Source organism: Epinephelus fuscoguttatus, linkage group LG22, assembly GCF_011397635.1.
Source record: "Epinephelus fuscoguttatus linkage group LG22, E.fuscoguttatus.final_Chr_v1".
Lineage (NCBI taxonomy): Eukaryota > Metazoa > Chordata > Actinopteri > Perciformes > Serranidae > Epinephelus > Epinephelus fuscoguttatus.
In genome coordinates, this window is record NC_064773.1 from 35,225,488 (window position 1) to 35,243,070 (window position 17,583).

A 17,583-nucleotide genomic window follows, 5' to 3' on the forward strand; every position below is an offset into this window, starting at 1 on the left:
TCATTTATGACCTGGATATGATTGCAAGTCCATAAAACCAAGCAACTGTATTGATGTCTGTGTTGTATTTGTTTAAATAGTCTTATAGAATGATGCTAGCAGCATTGTCACCCTTACGCTCCTCAGTTTGTTTATACTTTGAATATAACTAACTGAATAATATTGAAGTGGCACAGTAATGACAGATTCAAAATGTAGTGTGTACCAGTTAAAGTTAGTAGTATTAAGGCCAGGCTTGTGTTGACCACAACATGTGTAAAGTGGGGACCACAAGCAGTTTGATAACAAATCTTTACTTTTCAATGAACACAAGAAAAAAAAACTCCTGTTTTGTCCTGGCTGGAGTTAAAAATGAAACGGTCAGGAGACTCTCGCTGTGCTCAACGTTGCCGGGGATGTGTCCGCCGGGAGGTTTGGACTGGTGATTCTCAGGAGCAGCACATACTGCGCGGAGGCCCCATCTTCATCCTGCCTGAGCCATGATGACTAGGGATGTGAATCTGTGGGTACCTCATGATTCCATTTTGATTCTTGGGGTCACGATTCGATTCAAAATCGATTCTTGATTCAAAATGATCCCCGGTTCAAAAATTGATTCTTGATTCAGTACATAGGGGTGTTTAATTTCTACTCCAGTCTGCTGTGCACAAAGAGAGACAGTGTGGAAAATTATGGCATGAAAGCAGAGTAAAGTATGTACAAAATTATGTCATTTTTGTATTTGAAAAAGTCAAATCAACTGATTGCAATAATCAAACATACAAAGGCAAACTTAGGACAAAAGGTAACATTTATTCATGCTTAACTTGCACAAATGAAAACTGAGTTCTCAGTGACTTCAAGAAAAATAGATTAAAGTTATCAAAAAATAAATTAGGAGTGTTGCTTAGGGTTGGGCATCGAGAATCGAATTGAACCTGTTCTAACATTTCAATTTCTTCAGAATCATTAAGAAGTTTTAATTTCGATTCCCCTAAACAGTTTGTAAACAATTTTAATCTGTGCTTCGTCTTTGGTTTGCAGTCCGTCGACCGCCAGTAAAACAAGGAAGAAGCAGCCACCGAAAAACAACAAAGAAGCTGCCGAATAACAACAAAAAAGACGCCAAAAAACAACTCACCTCATTTAGACAATGCAAACATTTTGAACCCACCTCTTAAAAGAATCAGAACAGGAATCATTAAAATTCAAACGATGCCTGATCCTAGTGCTTTTTTTTTTTTTTTAAATTGATTCTTTGCATTAATGAATCGATTCGGAATCGTAGAAGAATCGCGATTTTCATGTGAATCGATTTTTTTTTTTTTTTTTTTTTTAAAAAGCACTAGGATCAGGCATTGTTTGAATTGTAACGATTCCTGTTCTGATTCTTTTAAGAGGTGGGTTCAAAAAAGTTTGCATTGTCTAAATCAGGTGAGTTGTTTCTCGGCGGCTTCTTGGTTGTTTTTCGGTTCCTGCTTCTTCCTTGTTTTACTGGTGGTCGACGGACTGCAAACCAAAGACGAAGTGGTCCATAGCGGTCCAGTCTGGAGGGCCTCAATGCAAAGGGCAGCGATGAGGAAACTGTACCTCATTGGGAGGTTGACATAAAAAAGTTTAAATTAAAATACGAAAGGTTATTAGAACGTAACATAGCAGCTCCTTCACTTGCCTTCATATGAACATTAAAGGTTCCTCATCACATTCAAATGTTCAATAGTCCTAAGGTGTTTGTATTCATGTATTTATTAGTTTATTTGTGAGGGACATTGCAAGAAACACTAACAGGTTAAAATAATATGAACCAGATGTGTTGCATACAGTTAGGGCTGCCACTAACTTATATATTTTTAAAAAATAATGGATTAATCATTGATTATTTTATTCGATTAATCAGATTTTGAAAAAAGGCACAGGATGTATTTTTGTATGACATTTCTATTGTCATAGTAGGTGATAAAACATTTTAAATACATGTAAATAAAATGCTGCCCATCTCTGCCAACAATGCATAGGCCTATGTGATAGAACAATATAAAAGAATACAAGTAAATATATGCTACATATAATCTGAATTGTCCGTTCCAATAACCTGAAGAACTGCAGGTCTGTATAATCCAACAGGAACTAAGAGAAAACCAGGCTTTCATTGACAGCAAATAAATCCATAGGCCTACTGCCATCTGCTGGTAAAAAGGACAAACATCAGCTTGACACTTCACTGACACAATGATGCGTTATGGAGAAAACCGGTGTTAACAGTAACAACGCAGCACACACAATAATTTATTATATCCTTGATTACTTTATTGCAAACAATTCAGCGAATGAATATTAAAATACAACCTTTGAGGGAATCCCTATATGTCCTTCATGGGAACAATATGCATGACGATTTCCCTCTGAACAGCAACATAACGGTTGAACAACAAGATTTACTGTAGCCATAAAATTTGCCATCATAACATTTTATTTCTATTTTTATGAATAAAAAGTTCCTCACAGCAATGGCAGGCAGCTTTTCAAAATGTGCAAAACATCAGGTGTAAGTGGAAATAAAAGATACATGGGAGAGTTTTATAGGATATTTATAAGTTTTAGGCAAGCTTATCTTCCTGTCTTTTATTTTGAAGTCACTTCTGCCTCTGATGTCACCGCCATTCTACTTTTTGTCCAAAACAATAAATGAAAAAATGAATCTGCAAAAAAACCCCAAAAAAAACAAAAAAACAAAATCGGGCTGTTATTTGAATTTGGAATGGAAATACCGTTTTTTCCTTTTTGGTTTAAAACGAAAAAATGAACTGCCTGAAGGTACCCTGACCATAACGGCCACGGTTATGTCAAAGCAAGCAAATAATACGGCTATGTGGAAATTAATACATATGCTAATATCTCAGTGGTGTGATCTTATACACATATGATTATTGTCACACATGTATACTGCCAGGTATTAATACATACTTTCAACATATTGTACCGCAGTAACCAGAACTATAACTATAATATTATTACTTCCATTAATGTTGTTGTAAGATACTGTCATTACCTGCATCTCTCTCTCTCGCTCTCTCTCTCTCTCTCCCTCTCTCTCTCTCTCTCTCTCTCTCTCCCTGTGTTATATGGATTACTGTTAATTTATCATGTTGATCTGTTCTGTACGACATCTATTGCACGTCTGTCCGTCCTGGAAGAGAGATCCCTCCTCAGTTGCTCTTCCTGAGGTTTCTACCGTTTTTTTCCCCCGTTAAAGGGTTTTTTTTGGGGAGTTTTTCCTTATCCGCTGTGAGGGTCTTAAGGACAGAGGGATGTCGTATGCTGTAAAGCCCTGTGAGGCAAATTGTGATTTGTGATATTGGGCTTTATAAATAAAATTGATTGAAATTGATTGATTGATTGATCTTCAGGGGCGTATTTAGTGATTTAAGGGCTCCAGTCAAGAGATCTCTTGCTTTACGTTCACCCTTCCTGGTATTGGCAGCGATAGAAGTGGTACTCAAAACTTCTTTCTGCCGGTACTATTACCAAAACCTTTATTGCTTCATATTATTCACCTCTCCTTGGTTCATGCATTTTTAAAAATAAAAGTCAAAAACCAAACAAACAAATTTCAATATTTTACTGTACCTGTATGGAGTGGAAAATAATGAAAAACACTTCACAACGTGCACAGTAAAATATATGTTTTAATGTTTCAGGTTGTTACGTTTCTCTTTACAAGAAGCAAACAGAAACAATAACGCTGACAACCAATAAAGACAGAACTCAAGGCTCAAAAAAAAAAAAGATTTATTTATCTTCTTTGATTAAATAAGTGAACAACAAATGAAGGCTTTGAAATGTGGGGGAAGGAGGAACCTTGAGGGTTGTGCCAAACAAATGAAACAAAGAACAACAAAATAGGGCCTAGCTCAGCCCTTTCTGTGTGGCTGGCATGTATGAAACCTTAATGAACACTTAAAACCATGCATGTCATTTTTTGCTTTTTCTCTTTTCCTCTTTACCTATTTTTCCTTGTAAAAAACATTGATCAACATCCGCAATAAACTCAATAAACAATAAAATAAACTCAATAAACATTAAAGTCTTTTGAACAAATGAGTAATTTTTCTCTGTATTATGATTTTTCATTCTTTAGATTTGACCAAAAATTATTATTTTGATGTTTTTCTCTCAGTTGACTATATTCAAAAACAATCAAAGATATTTAAATCATGCTGACAGTGTTTGAGCCAACCACAAGAATGTGTGGAATTTCATTGGTTTCACGTATTGTTTGTCCTGTCCCGGTGCAAACAGTGTTTTTTGATGTCTGTGGCCCAGTTGTGGAAAATCAAATGTCCCAGTACAATAAATCAAACGCACCCCAACCGCTGTGTTTCGGAAGTAGACACGCATGCACAGTCACGTACTGCTGAGAGTGAAATCCCGGATTGTTAGCTCACATGCAGCTTACATTCATCCCTCTTGCTCACAAGTGACGGTAAAATGGAGTGTGAGATGGATAGGCGGCTTAGCGTGGTGTCAGCAGTGATGAAGGTGTTTCATTGGGCCATTGTTGTGAAGAGGAAACTGATGGAGGGAGTCTTTACTTACAAGCCAACAAGTTGTTGTTGTTGTGTTTCTTGTCATCTGCTGTGAGCTGGTTGGTAGAGTCCACTCTATTCTCCAGCTTCTCCTTTCTGGTGGTTTGTTGCATCAAGTCTGGTTCCTCCTCCTTTGGCTCTGGGCTTGGCGTGTCAGGCTCTGGAGTCTGGAAGCTACAATCACCAGAAACAGAATGGCTCATACTCTGACTCTGATGAAAAACCCAATACTATTGATGGGACAAGAAAGAGAAATTCTATCATTTATCTCCAGAGTATTTTGTATTCTTGAGAGGCCTTTGCCCTGGTTCTAAACTCTTAGTGCTCAATCTGCAGTTTCACCTATGAACAGTTTCTCGCTCCATCTCAGACTGACACATGATTATATTCAAAAAGTCACAACTCTGTCAGAAATTTATGAATGACTTTTTTTCACAAAATTGGTCACAGAAATTGATTTAACTTCTACTTGTGATTTTGACAGGGATGGGTATTGAAACCTGCCTGCTGCATGTGTGAAGGGTGGGGCCGGCTGTGTTGATCTGTTTCACACACACACAGAGGCCCTGCTCTCAGTGACAAAGAGCGGGTAAAAACCTATGGAGTAAACTTCAACAACTCCTTCGCATATAAGGGCAGAAACATGAACAATCATGAGCAAGGGTCTAGTGAAAGTGCATCACATGCAGGCAGAGAAATGCAATGTTTTTGACCCCCGAGCTCATAGTTCATCTCCCGTTACCCCATCCACTTCAGGTGTGTTATAGTCTATAATAGTAATTCATTCAGGTTTCTGAAGCCCTTTTTAGATAGGAATTGTGCAAATTTGCAGGAAAGCCCAATCAGTCTTTTTTCAGCATTGGCAGTATAAAAACAAAATTGAGGAGTGTGGCAAAATGCCGCCTACCTACTTTTGTTTATACAGAATGCGTCTTTTTCAGGGCAATGGGGGGCGTGAGCAAGTAACAAAACGTGTAGCTCAATGTGTGACGTAACCAGTGATGTGGGAGGGAAGCTGCGGCTAGTCAGTCCTTCTGCGATTCTCTTGTAAGTTGCCCCGTTCCCCACCGTTCCCATCATCTGACGGTTAATGGCCTCTTTGTTTGCGAGGGCAAGGAAGGTGCGCAATTCCTTGTCTCCCCAGTTGTTCATCTTTACAGTGTTTGTCAGGTTTGTGTTTCCCTCTTGCTACTAGCTGCTCGCTAATTCCTGCTATCAGCTGTTTCCTGTTTATCCACTGCCAGTGGCTCGCACGTGCCGCGTCATCAACAGCTCCTCCCACAAGTCATCAACAGCCCCTCCCGTTGCAGAAGGCCGCCTCGGTCTGTTTGAACTAAAAGGGTTCCGCCAATATGACCACCCTACGAGGCGGCACCTCGGGAGGAAATTGAATTCAAAACAATGTTGTGGCAGAATGTTAATTTATATACTATACTGTACTTGTATACACAGAAAATAAAGCAATATTAATTCTTCTTACCCCCCCCCAAAAAAAACAAAAAAACTGATGACAGTACCATTAAAGTACTAGATCAGTAAGCAGTATCATAAAGAGTAGTAATTGTTGCTACACTAAATTTAGAGTAGCAGATTGTGAAAACGTTGAACAGTATGGATACTGTAAAATTACAGTATATTGCTGGCGCCTGTGCTACCAGCTCTTTACTGTTGTTTTACAGTGAAATTATTTAAAGTGTAGATTTTGAGAATCAGCACTCCATTAGGGACATATTGAGGTTAAGTGCTACACTAATTAATATTTGTTTTATTACTAAAGAAAAACTATGGGTGACGTCAATTAAAGTTGGGGTAGTAGGAATTTTGGGACACACACATACACACCTGTTTTCAGTGGTGGTGTTCGTTGGCGAGCTGGTCAGATCTTGCTCTCTGCTTTCGTCATCCTCAAAAGGGTGAAGGTTTACAATCTCCACATGCTTTGGATCTGTGCCCAGGTCAAGAATCACCACCCTCTGACTTTCACACAGCTGAAACACACACACAAAAGCTCATACATAAACATGTATTAATTAGAAAATGGAGAGTTTAGCATGCTTTGCATGGCTGCGATGTGCTGGGAATTACATACAAAAAGTAGTATTGACACAAGGAATTAGTTCAGTTCTCTTTTTTTTAAAGCAAACTGTTATTCAACTGTTTTTTTATAACAGTAATGGTAAGGACTGTGCTTTCAGGTGTGCTGTCAGTGTTGTTACATGCAGTGCAAGACTACTGATGTGTATCTTTCCTGACAGCAAGATTTTGTGCTGCCATGTCATATTTTTTTTTAACTCAAAAACAAAAAGAAATAGTGATCACTACAGAGAAACGGATATAGAAATTGGCAAACAATGAAATATTTAACTACACTTGATGTCTGCCAACAGAGGCCAGTTAGTGATTAAGTAAATAAATGAATCAAGTGAGAACCAAAAATAAGAAAATAAATACATGTGGAAATAAGTCACTTCAGAAAAGAAATAAGCAGATGGATGATGAATAAGAAAAGAATGAATACAACAATCAATAACTAAGTGAATAAGTCATTAGGTCATAATAAATACTTCTTTCTGTCTCTGCTGTGGAATGAGGGTGGTGTGTACAGTCTAGCTCCTTGGACTTCCGGAGTGGCACCCCACTGGAAAGCAGCCCAGACCAAGCTATCAATTCTGTCTGAATCCAGGAGATAAACCCCTGAAAGTCAACCAAGCTTCTTTCACATTCCCACAAATCTTCTGTTATTGTCTCAGATTACACTCTGAGATGTTAGAACCACAATAACCGATTATCTGCTGTGTGGCAGACCAGGCTGGGATTACACATGATGAATTTGGCAGAGAGACCTGTGTATAGTGAAGCTGTGTGTTAGAATTCCTTTGACTCTCCTCCACCTGTTGCCTCCAGTAGACTGCACTGTACCAGTTTACTATTTACTGACATCATGGAGACAGATGCCATGTACATCTATCCGATCTGTAGAGGTATTTATATCCAGTGACTAATATGTCTCACATTTGTTGTGGCTGTTTATGAGGTCGTCATCCTGTTGGACACTGTCATGAACTATTATTTTCTTACTGATTTTGGTGTTTGGTTCTTCTAGAAACAATCAAGACTACCATAAAACTTCTATTGGTAGTCCTGGCCATTATTTGTTTAAATCACTCAACAGGCCTATATTTGGGACAGGCATTAATATGGGACTGGCCTTTAATTCTTTTTACACAAAACTGCAAAGATAGACAATGCAGTAAAATTGTTTATTTGAACCAGTATGAATATCACTTGTATAAAAAACTGGCTTTGAATAAGATATGAATTATGAATCATTTGATCCAGCTCCGAGTTACGGCACTCGTTTTAAGGTACCTGGCATACCGACACAACACCACTTCATCCTGTTAAAACAATACTCACAATTTTTATGAAAAACCCTTTGATTATTTTGATGGAATATAAATAACTTACAGGGTAATCGAGGAACGGACACATATTCTGACTATATGACTGCTTCAGAGGTAATATAGGAAGTCACCATGTTTTTTTCCTCTCTTGTTTACCAGTCAGCAAAATCTGAATGAATTACTGACTTCTTTGGTGCTATGGTTCCAGTAAAATGAACTGAAGAATTGAATTGTGGAGAATCTAAATGAGCTAACAGCATCTCCATATTGACAAAAGATTAAACATAAATATTTGTTTGCATAATCTAAACAACAAACTAATGTTTGCTTGAGTGGGTAGCCAACAACCTGGTTTTATACATCCAAAGAACTTTCATAAAAAATGAGCTGCTTGGCATCCAGACCATGCGTCTAATTTAGACAGGCATGTATTTGTTTGTTTGTTATTTCTTTTTTTTTTCTTTTTTCTTTTTTTTTTTTAAATTTTTACATTACTTTGTTTTAACATTCACACTGTTTACTGCCAGAGCAATTGCAGTAATATCAACAACACAATACATCATTCCTTTATATCTGTGACCTTTTATATGCAACACCTGTGTAGTAATGCTGGTGTTTTATCAGCATCTCAATATGCCACACCTCAGGTGGATGGAGTTCCAAGGAAGAGGAGAAGTGCTCACTTACAAAAAAATTGAGAGAAATATCTGCTGAAAGCATAAAGAAGTCTTAGATCTTTCACTAAAACCTGTTAAAAATGGGAACAAAAACAAAAGTGTTGCTTTTGAATTTTTTGTTCAGCATACCAAGACTGACAAACTCAGCACTTCTGCAAGCTAAGCAAGCAGTCATGCCTTTGAAACATAAAAGCAGCAGTAAGAAAAAAAAAAGAGAGAAAATGACAGGAGGAGGGGTAGCAAAGCTCCACTAATTTTTTTTATTAAGAGATGCCAGCCCACGTATGACCCCCCTTCTAGTGTGCACTGGGGCCCGTTGTAAGTACCTAATGCCAATGTTTTGTTCATTCATAAGATCGACGTGTTAAATGGCCACCAGATCAGTGTGAAGGGGTGGATGTCTGAGAGGGGCTTTTGTTTTGACTCCATCCCACAGAATCTGTCCAAATGTCTCCCCTTCTTAGCCTGAGTGTCAGACTGAAGCTCCCAGAACCTTCAGTCTGACATTGCCCCCATTGAAGGTGATTTACAAGGGGGAGGGAATTTGATTTTTCCCTAACCAATCAGTAGAGATCAACGACTCACCCAGAATCTGATGTCATTAGTATCCATCCCTCGGGGGTGCCAAAAACAAGCGAGCATTGCCCATTTAAAATGTCTCCGTCGTCGTGCACGCCCAGCTGCATCGCCGTTAAATCCAGTTTAGCAGCTTCCTTAATTTGGTCCTCCATTAACATGAGTAGTGGCGAAATACCTCGATAGCATCGTTAATGTGGTCTGTAGGATCTGGAGCGGTCGCCATTGTTGCTATCCTCACCAGTTACCCACCGGTGTACAGCTTGACATCAGCGTGGCGCTGATTGGCTAATCGCTAGACCCGCCCCCACCCCTGGCGTTCATTGGTCCGTCCATCGTTTGGATGAGATAAATCGCAAATTCATTGCAGTATGCCAGACCAGAGATGCAAGCCTGCTTAGTTGAGTGGGCGGGGTCTATGGTCTGGAACCAGGCTATCCCCTTCTGTTACTGAGTTATGAAATAATTTAAGTAATTTAAGTTTAAATAATTGCCAGAAAAGTGTTTTTTGTAGGTTATTATGATGTCAAAGTGAAGTTGACCTTTTGAATATATATAAATATATATATTTATATACATATAAATGTCATATCTTCATCATTATATGCCTTTAGACATTTGTGTGAAATTCTGTCATAATACCATATAAATTATAATACCATATAAATTCTTTAGTTACGGCCAGATATATGTTTTGTGAGGTCACAGTGACTTTCACCATTGACCTTCGACCACCAAACTCTCAACAATTCATTCTTGAGTTCAAGTGGACGTTTGTGCTAAATGTGAAGAAACTCCCTCAGGGCCTTCTTGAGATATTGTGTTCACGAGAATGAGATGGATGCAAGGTTACAGTGACCTTGACTTTTGACCACCAAATTCTAATCAGTTCATCCTTGACTCAAAGTGGACTTTTTGTGCCATTCAAGAAAAAAAACAAAACAACCTCAAGTGTTTTCTAACATATCGCATTTACAAGAATGAGACATATGCAAGATCACAGTGACTCTGACCTTTGACCACCAATCTAATCTAATTTGTTTCCCCATGAGTACAGGTGGACATTTATGCCAAATTTAAAATTCTTAAAAAGAAAATCCTCAAGGCATTCTTGAGATATCACATTTAGGAGAATGGGACAAATGGACAGACAGACAACCCGAAAACACAATGCCTCTGGCTACAGCTATTGCCAGCCTAGAAGTATAAAAATAAACACAAAACTTATCCTTTAATCTCAAGTCAATAAGTTCAATTTTTAACTTTCAAGGGAAAGGCATACTGATTATGAATAGAAGCTAAAACAAGAACAAATCTACAGTATATGTCCTCCCTGGCTGTGAAGGCTTTGTCCACAGTACCTCATTGTCTGTTCTGTTGGCCGCAACCTGCAGCTCTTTCACAGTTTGCGGAGTCATGTCCCTGTCCTGCTGCACTTCCTCAGACTTGCCTTTTTTTACCTCCTCCACTCTCTGCAACTCCTGGAGATTGAAATAGAATTTTGTCATGAGCAGTTTTGACAGTCATCATTGGAAATGTGCATGAGGCTTTGCATCTTATTTGTGATGATATAAACATTCATTTCCAGGACATACAGAGTAAAAGTTATATAACCAACCCTTTATTTAACTATTATGGTAACACTGATGAAAAAATGGCACTATAGTATACTATTACCAGTACTTTGTTTATATATTGTGATTTAATAAAAGTTAATAAAAATTGATTTGTATTTATTGTAAGTATTTTACTAAGTATTTTGCTTGAAATTGAATTTGTTGCTGATGAAAACAGGTTGCCAGGATAGAGTGAAGTTCACAACTACTAAAATAAAATGATCCCATGAACCTGTGGTGCAGGTTCTGTGTGAGTCTTGGCAGCCTCAGCAGCCATCCTGCTCTGCTCCATGTGAGCAGCCCTCAGCTGCTGCAGAGCCGCTTCTAGCTCCACAGGATCTGCACAGGCCCCCTCCGCCGGGATCCGACTCTGTAGCCACACACACACACACACACACACAGAATAACAAACAAACAAACAAACAAATAAACACACACTTGATTTTATTGATAAACTGAAATGTTTGACAGTTTTTAAAGACTCGAGGTAAGGGTTAGCACAAGAGCAAATTAGTTTGTGTGTGTGTATGTATGTGTATTTAAAAAAAAATCAAAAATCACATTTGCAGTAATAATATGGGAAAAGAGCTTAAAAGTTAATGTTGTATTCTATTTTTGTATTTTTGCAATGCCCAGAAACTGAGGTCCATTCTTGGTCGTGTAGGTTAACAGTCCAATGTTGGTAATGTGTGTGTGTGTGTGTGTGTGTGTGTGTATGTGGGGGGCACCTGCTGGATAAGAAAAGGGTTGTCTTTGCTGAAAGAGGGCGAGCGGGATGGCGTTTCTCTCCTCTTCTCTCGGAGCGACGAGGCCTCCTGGTTTCTCCTAATCCTCTCCAGCTGCTCCTCCACACTCATCCTTGTTCTACCCACTTCTCGCTCCCCAAATCCCGTCTGATCCACTGCACTCCTGGGACGGTCCTGTACAGGACAATACGCAGTGTTACATTCTTTTGCTTTTTGCTTGAAACTTTGGGTCTCTTTGCATCAATAGCCTAAATGTTGGTCTGTCGGCTTTTACCTACAGCAAGAGTTTCTCTCAAAGTAATTGCTGAATATCCCTGATATGCTCTGAATATTAAAGCTGTCCAGAAAATGATTTCTGACTGCCTGACCATGGCAAAACTGTCAGTATGGATGGACTTTGTTTTTAGTCTCATTTATGGAGTCTTGTTTTTAGGAGTGTTTATGGTATAATTCACGAGACATAAATGATTGATTGATTGATTGATTGATTGTTAATGAGATATTGAGAGCTTGAAATATCTAGGATTCCGGCAGGAGCAGGAGGACAATATTAACTGGAGCAGAAACTTCCACCACAACTGCATCTAAAGTTTTTTGTTTCTCTTGATGCCAAGGGCAAAACTTACAGCTCTGGATTCAGGCTTCTTGGTCTTCCTCAGGGTGACATAAGAGGCAATAGTGGAGGACTCAGGAGGGCTCATAGGAGATTTGGTCCTGGGTTGAATGATACCCACTGGGTAGGGGGGAGCTGTTGGAGAGATTAGATTAGATTAGATTAGATTAGATAGTACTTTATTAATCCCTTGGGAGGGTTCCCTCAGGGAAATTGAGGTTCCAGCAGTGGCACAGCACCGTCAGTACAGTAAAAATTACACAGATTCAAATATAAAAAGTTCAACAATATGAATATAATAATAAACTAGTCCACACCCATTGGTAGCTTTGTCACCTTCTACCTATGCCAATCCTCAATGCCTATGTTCAGTTTCACATAGATTGACCACGTCAGTGAGTAGAAAAACGTGGGACAGACAGAATGACTGAAAGACAGTTTCAGTGATTATGTACAGCGTACCATACCATGACTTAGTCATACCAAAAATTAGAGAAAAAAAAAACACAAAAAGCATTCGGCCACAGGGGGAGCCACAGCGATCAGTCACATTTTAGCCATTTTTAAGCAATTTTCTGTTGTTATAGCACCACCCAGTTGCCAATTACAGTTAAATTTCTCCAGTCACCTTGAGGTGTCCTGTTCTACATATCTACCAAGTTTAGTAAAAATCGATATGGCAGTTAGGCCTAGATAAGAAATTAGCTCTCTAGTGCCCCCATTTTGTTTGATGGGGTCAATAATGGAGGGGTCCCCTCAGATTATGTGTGGTCATATGCCTACAAAGTTGCATGGTGATCGGTGAAACCCTTGAGATCTGTGTTATACACCTTTATGTGATGAGTCACGCCCTCCGCAATATTCATTGCCTTATAGAAGCTCAGTTTTAGTAAGTTTTCCAACTTTTGCCAAGAGGGAACTTAAGATATTGGTGCCTAGATTATGTTCACTGAGTTTCATGTAGATCGCTCAAACTTCCTAGGAAGAGATCGATTTTAAGTGTTTTTCAAAAAAATAAAAATGGCGGAAAATCTATATAACTGGAAGCTATGGGTTCTTAGACAAATTTGTTCCTGATGAGGAGAGGCATCTGTGCAAAATTTCATGTCTCTACGACATATGGGGCATGAGATATGCCCATTCAAAGTTTGCAATTTCAATCGATTGCTATAGCGCCCCCCTTTGCCCAATTGATGTAATATTGCTTTATTTGCATACTCTCATGACCCTCTACCACTGTGCCAAATTTCACATGGGTTGACCAAGTCAGTGAGGAGAAAAACGTGGAACAGTCACACAGACACACCCACAGACACACACACAGACAGAGTTTTCATCATTATACAGTAAGATATAATAATAGAAAGGCAATAGCAAGACAGTGATAGTGAAGAAAAACAATCGCAGGGAATGCTGTCATTTACACACTGGAAAACAACACTGCAATCAGGCTAATTGCTCATGTTGTGCCAGATCACACAACATGCTCCATTTCACCAAAGACAAAAAAACATGTTAAAATAATGTTAAACAAAAAACAGGAGACATTCAGGGATATCGTTGTTGTTTATCAGGGAACTGTCATTTTGAAAAATAATCAGTTTTGTAACAAAGAATACTTTCTCACAGCTGTATGCCTCCATCAACTGAAGTTGTAATTCACACCCATGTCTGCCAAGACTCATTTGATATATGTAGTAATGACTTTGAAGGAATTTAATAAAATGTATTAAGTGTGCTATTTGGCAAAACATGGATGCTTCTCACATATCTTTAACCCAGCAGCACAGAAGATCTATACAATCAGCACACTTTCAAAGTGGACACCCAAGATTAGTGTCACCAATTCAGTATTTGACAATGTGTCTTGTATTTGACAATGCAGAACATTATAATGTCACAGTAAAGTTGACCTTTGACCTTTTGGATATAAAATATCATGATGTCATCAATTTTAATTAGTGTATGTATGTAGTGTAATTTGTGAGTTTTGGCCAATAATACAGTGGTGGAAAAAAGTTTTCCGACGCCCCATGCATTTGTGAAATATTGCATTAAGAATCACTCTTAGGTCTTCAAGTGCAATTTCTTTTAGTACAGTCACAGCCAAAATACTAAATAAATCCTAAAAAAGCCATTAAAAACTTAAAATTCATTGGTTCCATAAAATACATAAGAAATTTTGAGTATTGGGTCATTTTGGTACCAGTGATGAAGGTCGTTCTTTTTATTAAAAGACACAATTTTTGTTGCCAAGCTTCGTGTCTACATAAAGCCAGCACATTTGAAAGTTCTTCAGACACAAAAATGGCTAAAACAAGGAACCTAACGCAGGAAACACGCCTGAAGATAAAGATTCTCAGCCAGGAAGGGTACAGCTGCCGCCAGATAGCCAGGAAGTGCAGATGCAGTCCTTCAGCAGTTGGATACACTCTGCAGAAATACAGACGAACCAACAGCTTGGAAGACAAACCAAGATCTGGGCGTCCAAGGGTTTTTTCAGCAAGAAATGACCACATCCTGATCAGCACGTGCAGGCAAAACCGCCAAATGACATCACAGGAGCTTCAGCAGCAGTGGTCAAACCAAACTGGTGTCCAGTGTTCCACCTGCACTGTACGTGGCTGACTTTTAGATCATGGCTTAAGGTCCTACAAGGCTATCAAGAAGCCCCTGATCAATGAGAGACAGAGGTTAGCCCGGCGTCGTTGGGCCCAGGCACACAAGAACTGGACAGCCAGGAACTGGAAGAAGATTTTGTGGTCAGATGAGTCCAGTTTCCAGCTTTATCTTCCTCCTCTACTAATGTGAGGGTATGCAGAAGGCCAGGCGAAGCATTATCTCCAGCATGTACAGTACCTACTGTCAAGCATGGTAGAGGCAGTATCATGGTTTGGGGATGCATGAGTGCTGCTGGTGTTGGTCATCTCACTGTCTGTGATGGCACATTGAACTCTACCAAGTATTGTACCATTCTCGAAACCCACATGCTCCCTTCTGCGCGTGCACTGTTCTGTCGAGGTAAAAACTGGATGTTTCAACAAGATAATGCCCCTTGCCACACATCCAAGGCCAGTAGAACTTGGCTGCAGGAACACAGTATCCAGGTCTTAGAGTGGCCAGCTCAATCCCCGGACATGAGCCCCATTGAAAATCTGTGGTGGATTATCAAAAGGTCTGTTTCAAAGCATAAACCAAAGAATTTAGAAGAATTAAAAGCAGTAATTCAAGAAGAATGGGACAAGATTACCCCTCAACAGTGTGAAAGGCTTGTGGGGAACATGCCAGCCAGGATTAGAGCTCTACTACGTGCCAATGGCAGGACTACTAAATATTAATTGTTGATGTGATGATTTATTTATTTTTTGTTCAGTTTTGAACACATTCTCTGTTATTTGTTGACTTTGATACCGACAATGTTGAGAACTGACATACTGAAACTGTCAAGAATTTAGTTTTGTTAGTTTTTCTTGTAAACAATAAACAAAAAAATATAATTTGTATTTGTTTGTATCTGTCTAATGCAGCCACACCTTCTGAAACACAAAAAAGATTTTTCCACAAATATTTCATGATAATATTTGAGATTGTGTAAAATTTTAAGGGTGTCCGAAAACTTTTTTCCACCACTGTATGTTTTGTGAGGTCACAGTGACCTTGATCTTTGACCTTCAACCACCAAATTCTTATCAATTTAGGAACTTGAGGAAATATCTTGAGATATCACAAAATTCACAAAATGAGATGGAGACTGGTGCAAGGTCACAGTGACCTTTGAACGCCAAAGTCTAATCAGTTCATCCTTGAGTTCAAGTAGATGATTGTGCCAATTTTGAAGAGAGAGAGAATGCAATGGAGGAGTTCATCCTTGACTCAAAGCAGAGGTTTGTGCCACATATAAAGTGTTTTTGACCCCCTTAATTTAATCGGTTCATCCTTGAGTTCCCCCAACCCAAAAATGAAAACAAATATTGCAAAAAAATTTGAGAGGAATTGGCTTTTAACCAAGCTGGACGAACCTTGTTTAGTCTGGGAAGACAGTCTTGAAATGTATAGGTGGGCCCTCCACAATGCCAGAGCAAACTACTACTCAGCATTAATAGTAGAAAATAAGATCAACCCCAGGTTTATTTTCAGCACTGTAGCCAGGCTGACAGAGGCACAGCTCTATTGAGCCTTGTATTCCTTTAGCCTTCTGCAGTAATGACTTTATGAGCCTTTTTAATGGCAAAATTCTAACTATTAGAGGGAAAAATCCATGACCTCTTGCCCTAAGACAGTGCCAATCTGCCTTCAAACACAGGGACCTTAAACTCAGCTGTAAGACCTGATAAATATTGGGATTGCTTTTCTCCAATTAACCTTCAACAACTGACTTCAATGATATCCTCATCTAAATCATCAGCGTGGCTCTTAGACCCCATCCCAACATTAAACCTCTATTAAAAAAAGCCCACTCTGGATCCAGAAGTGCCAACTATAGACACATATCTAATCTTCCATTTCTTTCAGAGATCCTTGAGAAAGTAGTTGCAAACCAGCTGTGTGACTTTCATCACAATAATTTATTTGAGGAATTTCAGCCCTGATTTAGAGTGATAGCACAAAGACAGCACTGGTAAAAATTACAAATGATCTTCTGATTGTATTAGACAAAGGAGTTGTCTCTGTACTTGTTTTATTAGATCTTCATGCTCATTGACACAATTGACCATCAACTTCTGCAACAGAACCTGGGACATTTAATGTACCTGAAAAGTTCTGCACTAAGCTGGTTTAAAACCTATTTATCTGATTGATTTCAGTTTGTTGGTGTTCATGATGAATCATCTCTATGTACTAAAGTTTGTTTTGGAGTTCCACAAGGTTCTGTGCTCGGACCAATCCTATTCACTCTATATATGCTTCCTTTCGGTAACATCATTAGAAATCACTCTGTAAATTTCCATTGTTATGCGGATGATACACAATTGTATTTATCAATAAAGCCAGAAGAAACTGATCAATTAACTAAACATCAAAAATGCCTTAAAGACATAAAAACCTGAATGAGCTCCAATTTCCTTATGTTAAATTCAGACAAAACTGAAGTTATTGTTCTTGGCCCCAAACACCTCAAAAGATTTGTCTTTTATCTTAAAGGTCTGTATTCTTTCATCTGCATAATATTGCAAAAATGAGGCCTATCCTGGGCTCTAGTTTCCCGTCGCAGCGCAGGGTGGCGAACCCCGCGCAGAGCTAGTTTCGAGCAGCGCAACCTGAGGCGCGCTCAGTTTGGTAGTTTGGCAGACCGAGGTGCGCTGAGATGGGTGTGGCGGCGCAGTAGGGGGAGGTGTCGACAGATCCAGCTTGGCGCAGTGACAGTTTCGTGCCAAAAGGCTTCGCC

General features: G+C 39.0%; 1 protein-coding gene across 9 annotated transcripts in view; it reads right to left on the bottom strand.

The window, feature by feature from the left end:
* LOC125882978 (pleckstrin homology domain-containing family A member 5-like) overlaps positions 1-17,583 on the bottom strand; it is a 603,488-nt gene that overhangs the window by 9,730 nt on the left and 576,175 nt on the right. For all 9 annotated transcript variants that reach the window (XM_049567036.1, XM_049567042.1, XM_049567037.1 and 6 more), the window contains 6 exons: positions 12,211-12,332; positions 11,567-11,758; positions 11,071-11,208; positions 10,584-10,703; positions 6,408-6,553; positions 4,576-4,739 (listed from right to left, as the gene is read on the bottom strand). In XM_049567036.1, the coding sequence (XP_049422993.1) occupies positions 4,576-4,739; positions 6,408-6,553; positions 10,584-10,703; positions 11,071-11,208; positions 11,567-11,758; positions 12,211-12,332 (882 nt within the window). The remainder of the gene's footprint in view (positions 1-4,575; positions 4,740-6,407; positions 6,554-10,583; positions 10,704-11,070; positions 11,209-11,566; positions 11,759-12,210; positions 12,333-17,583) is intronic.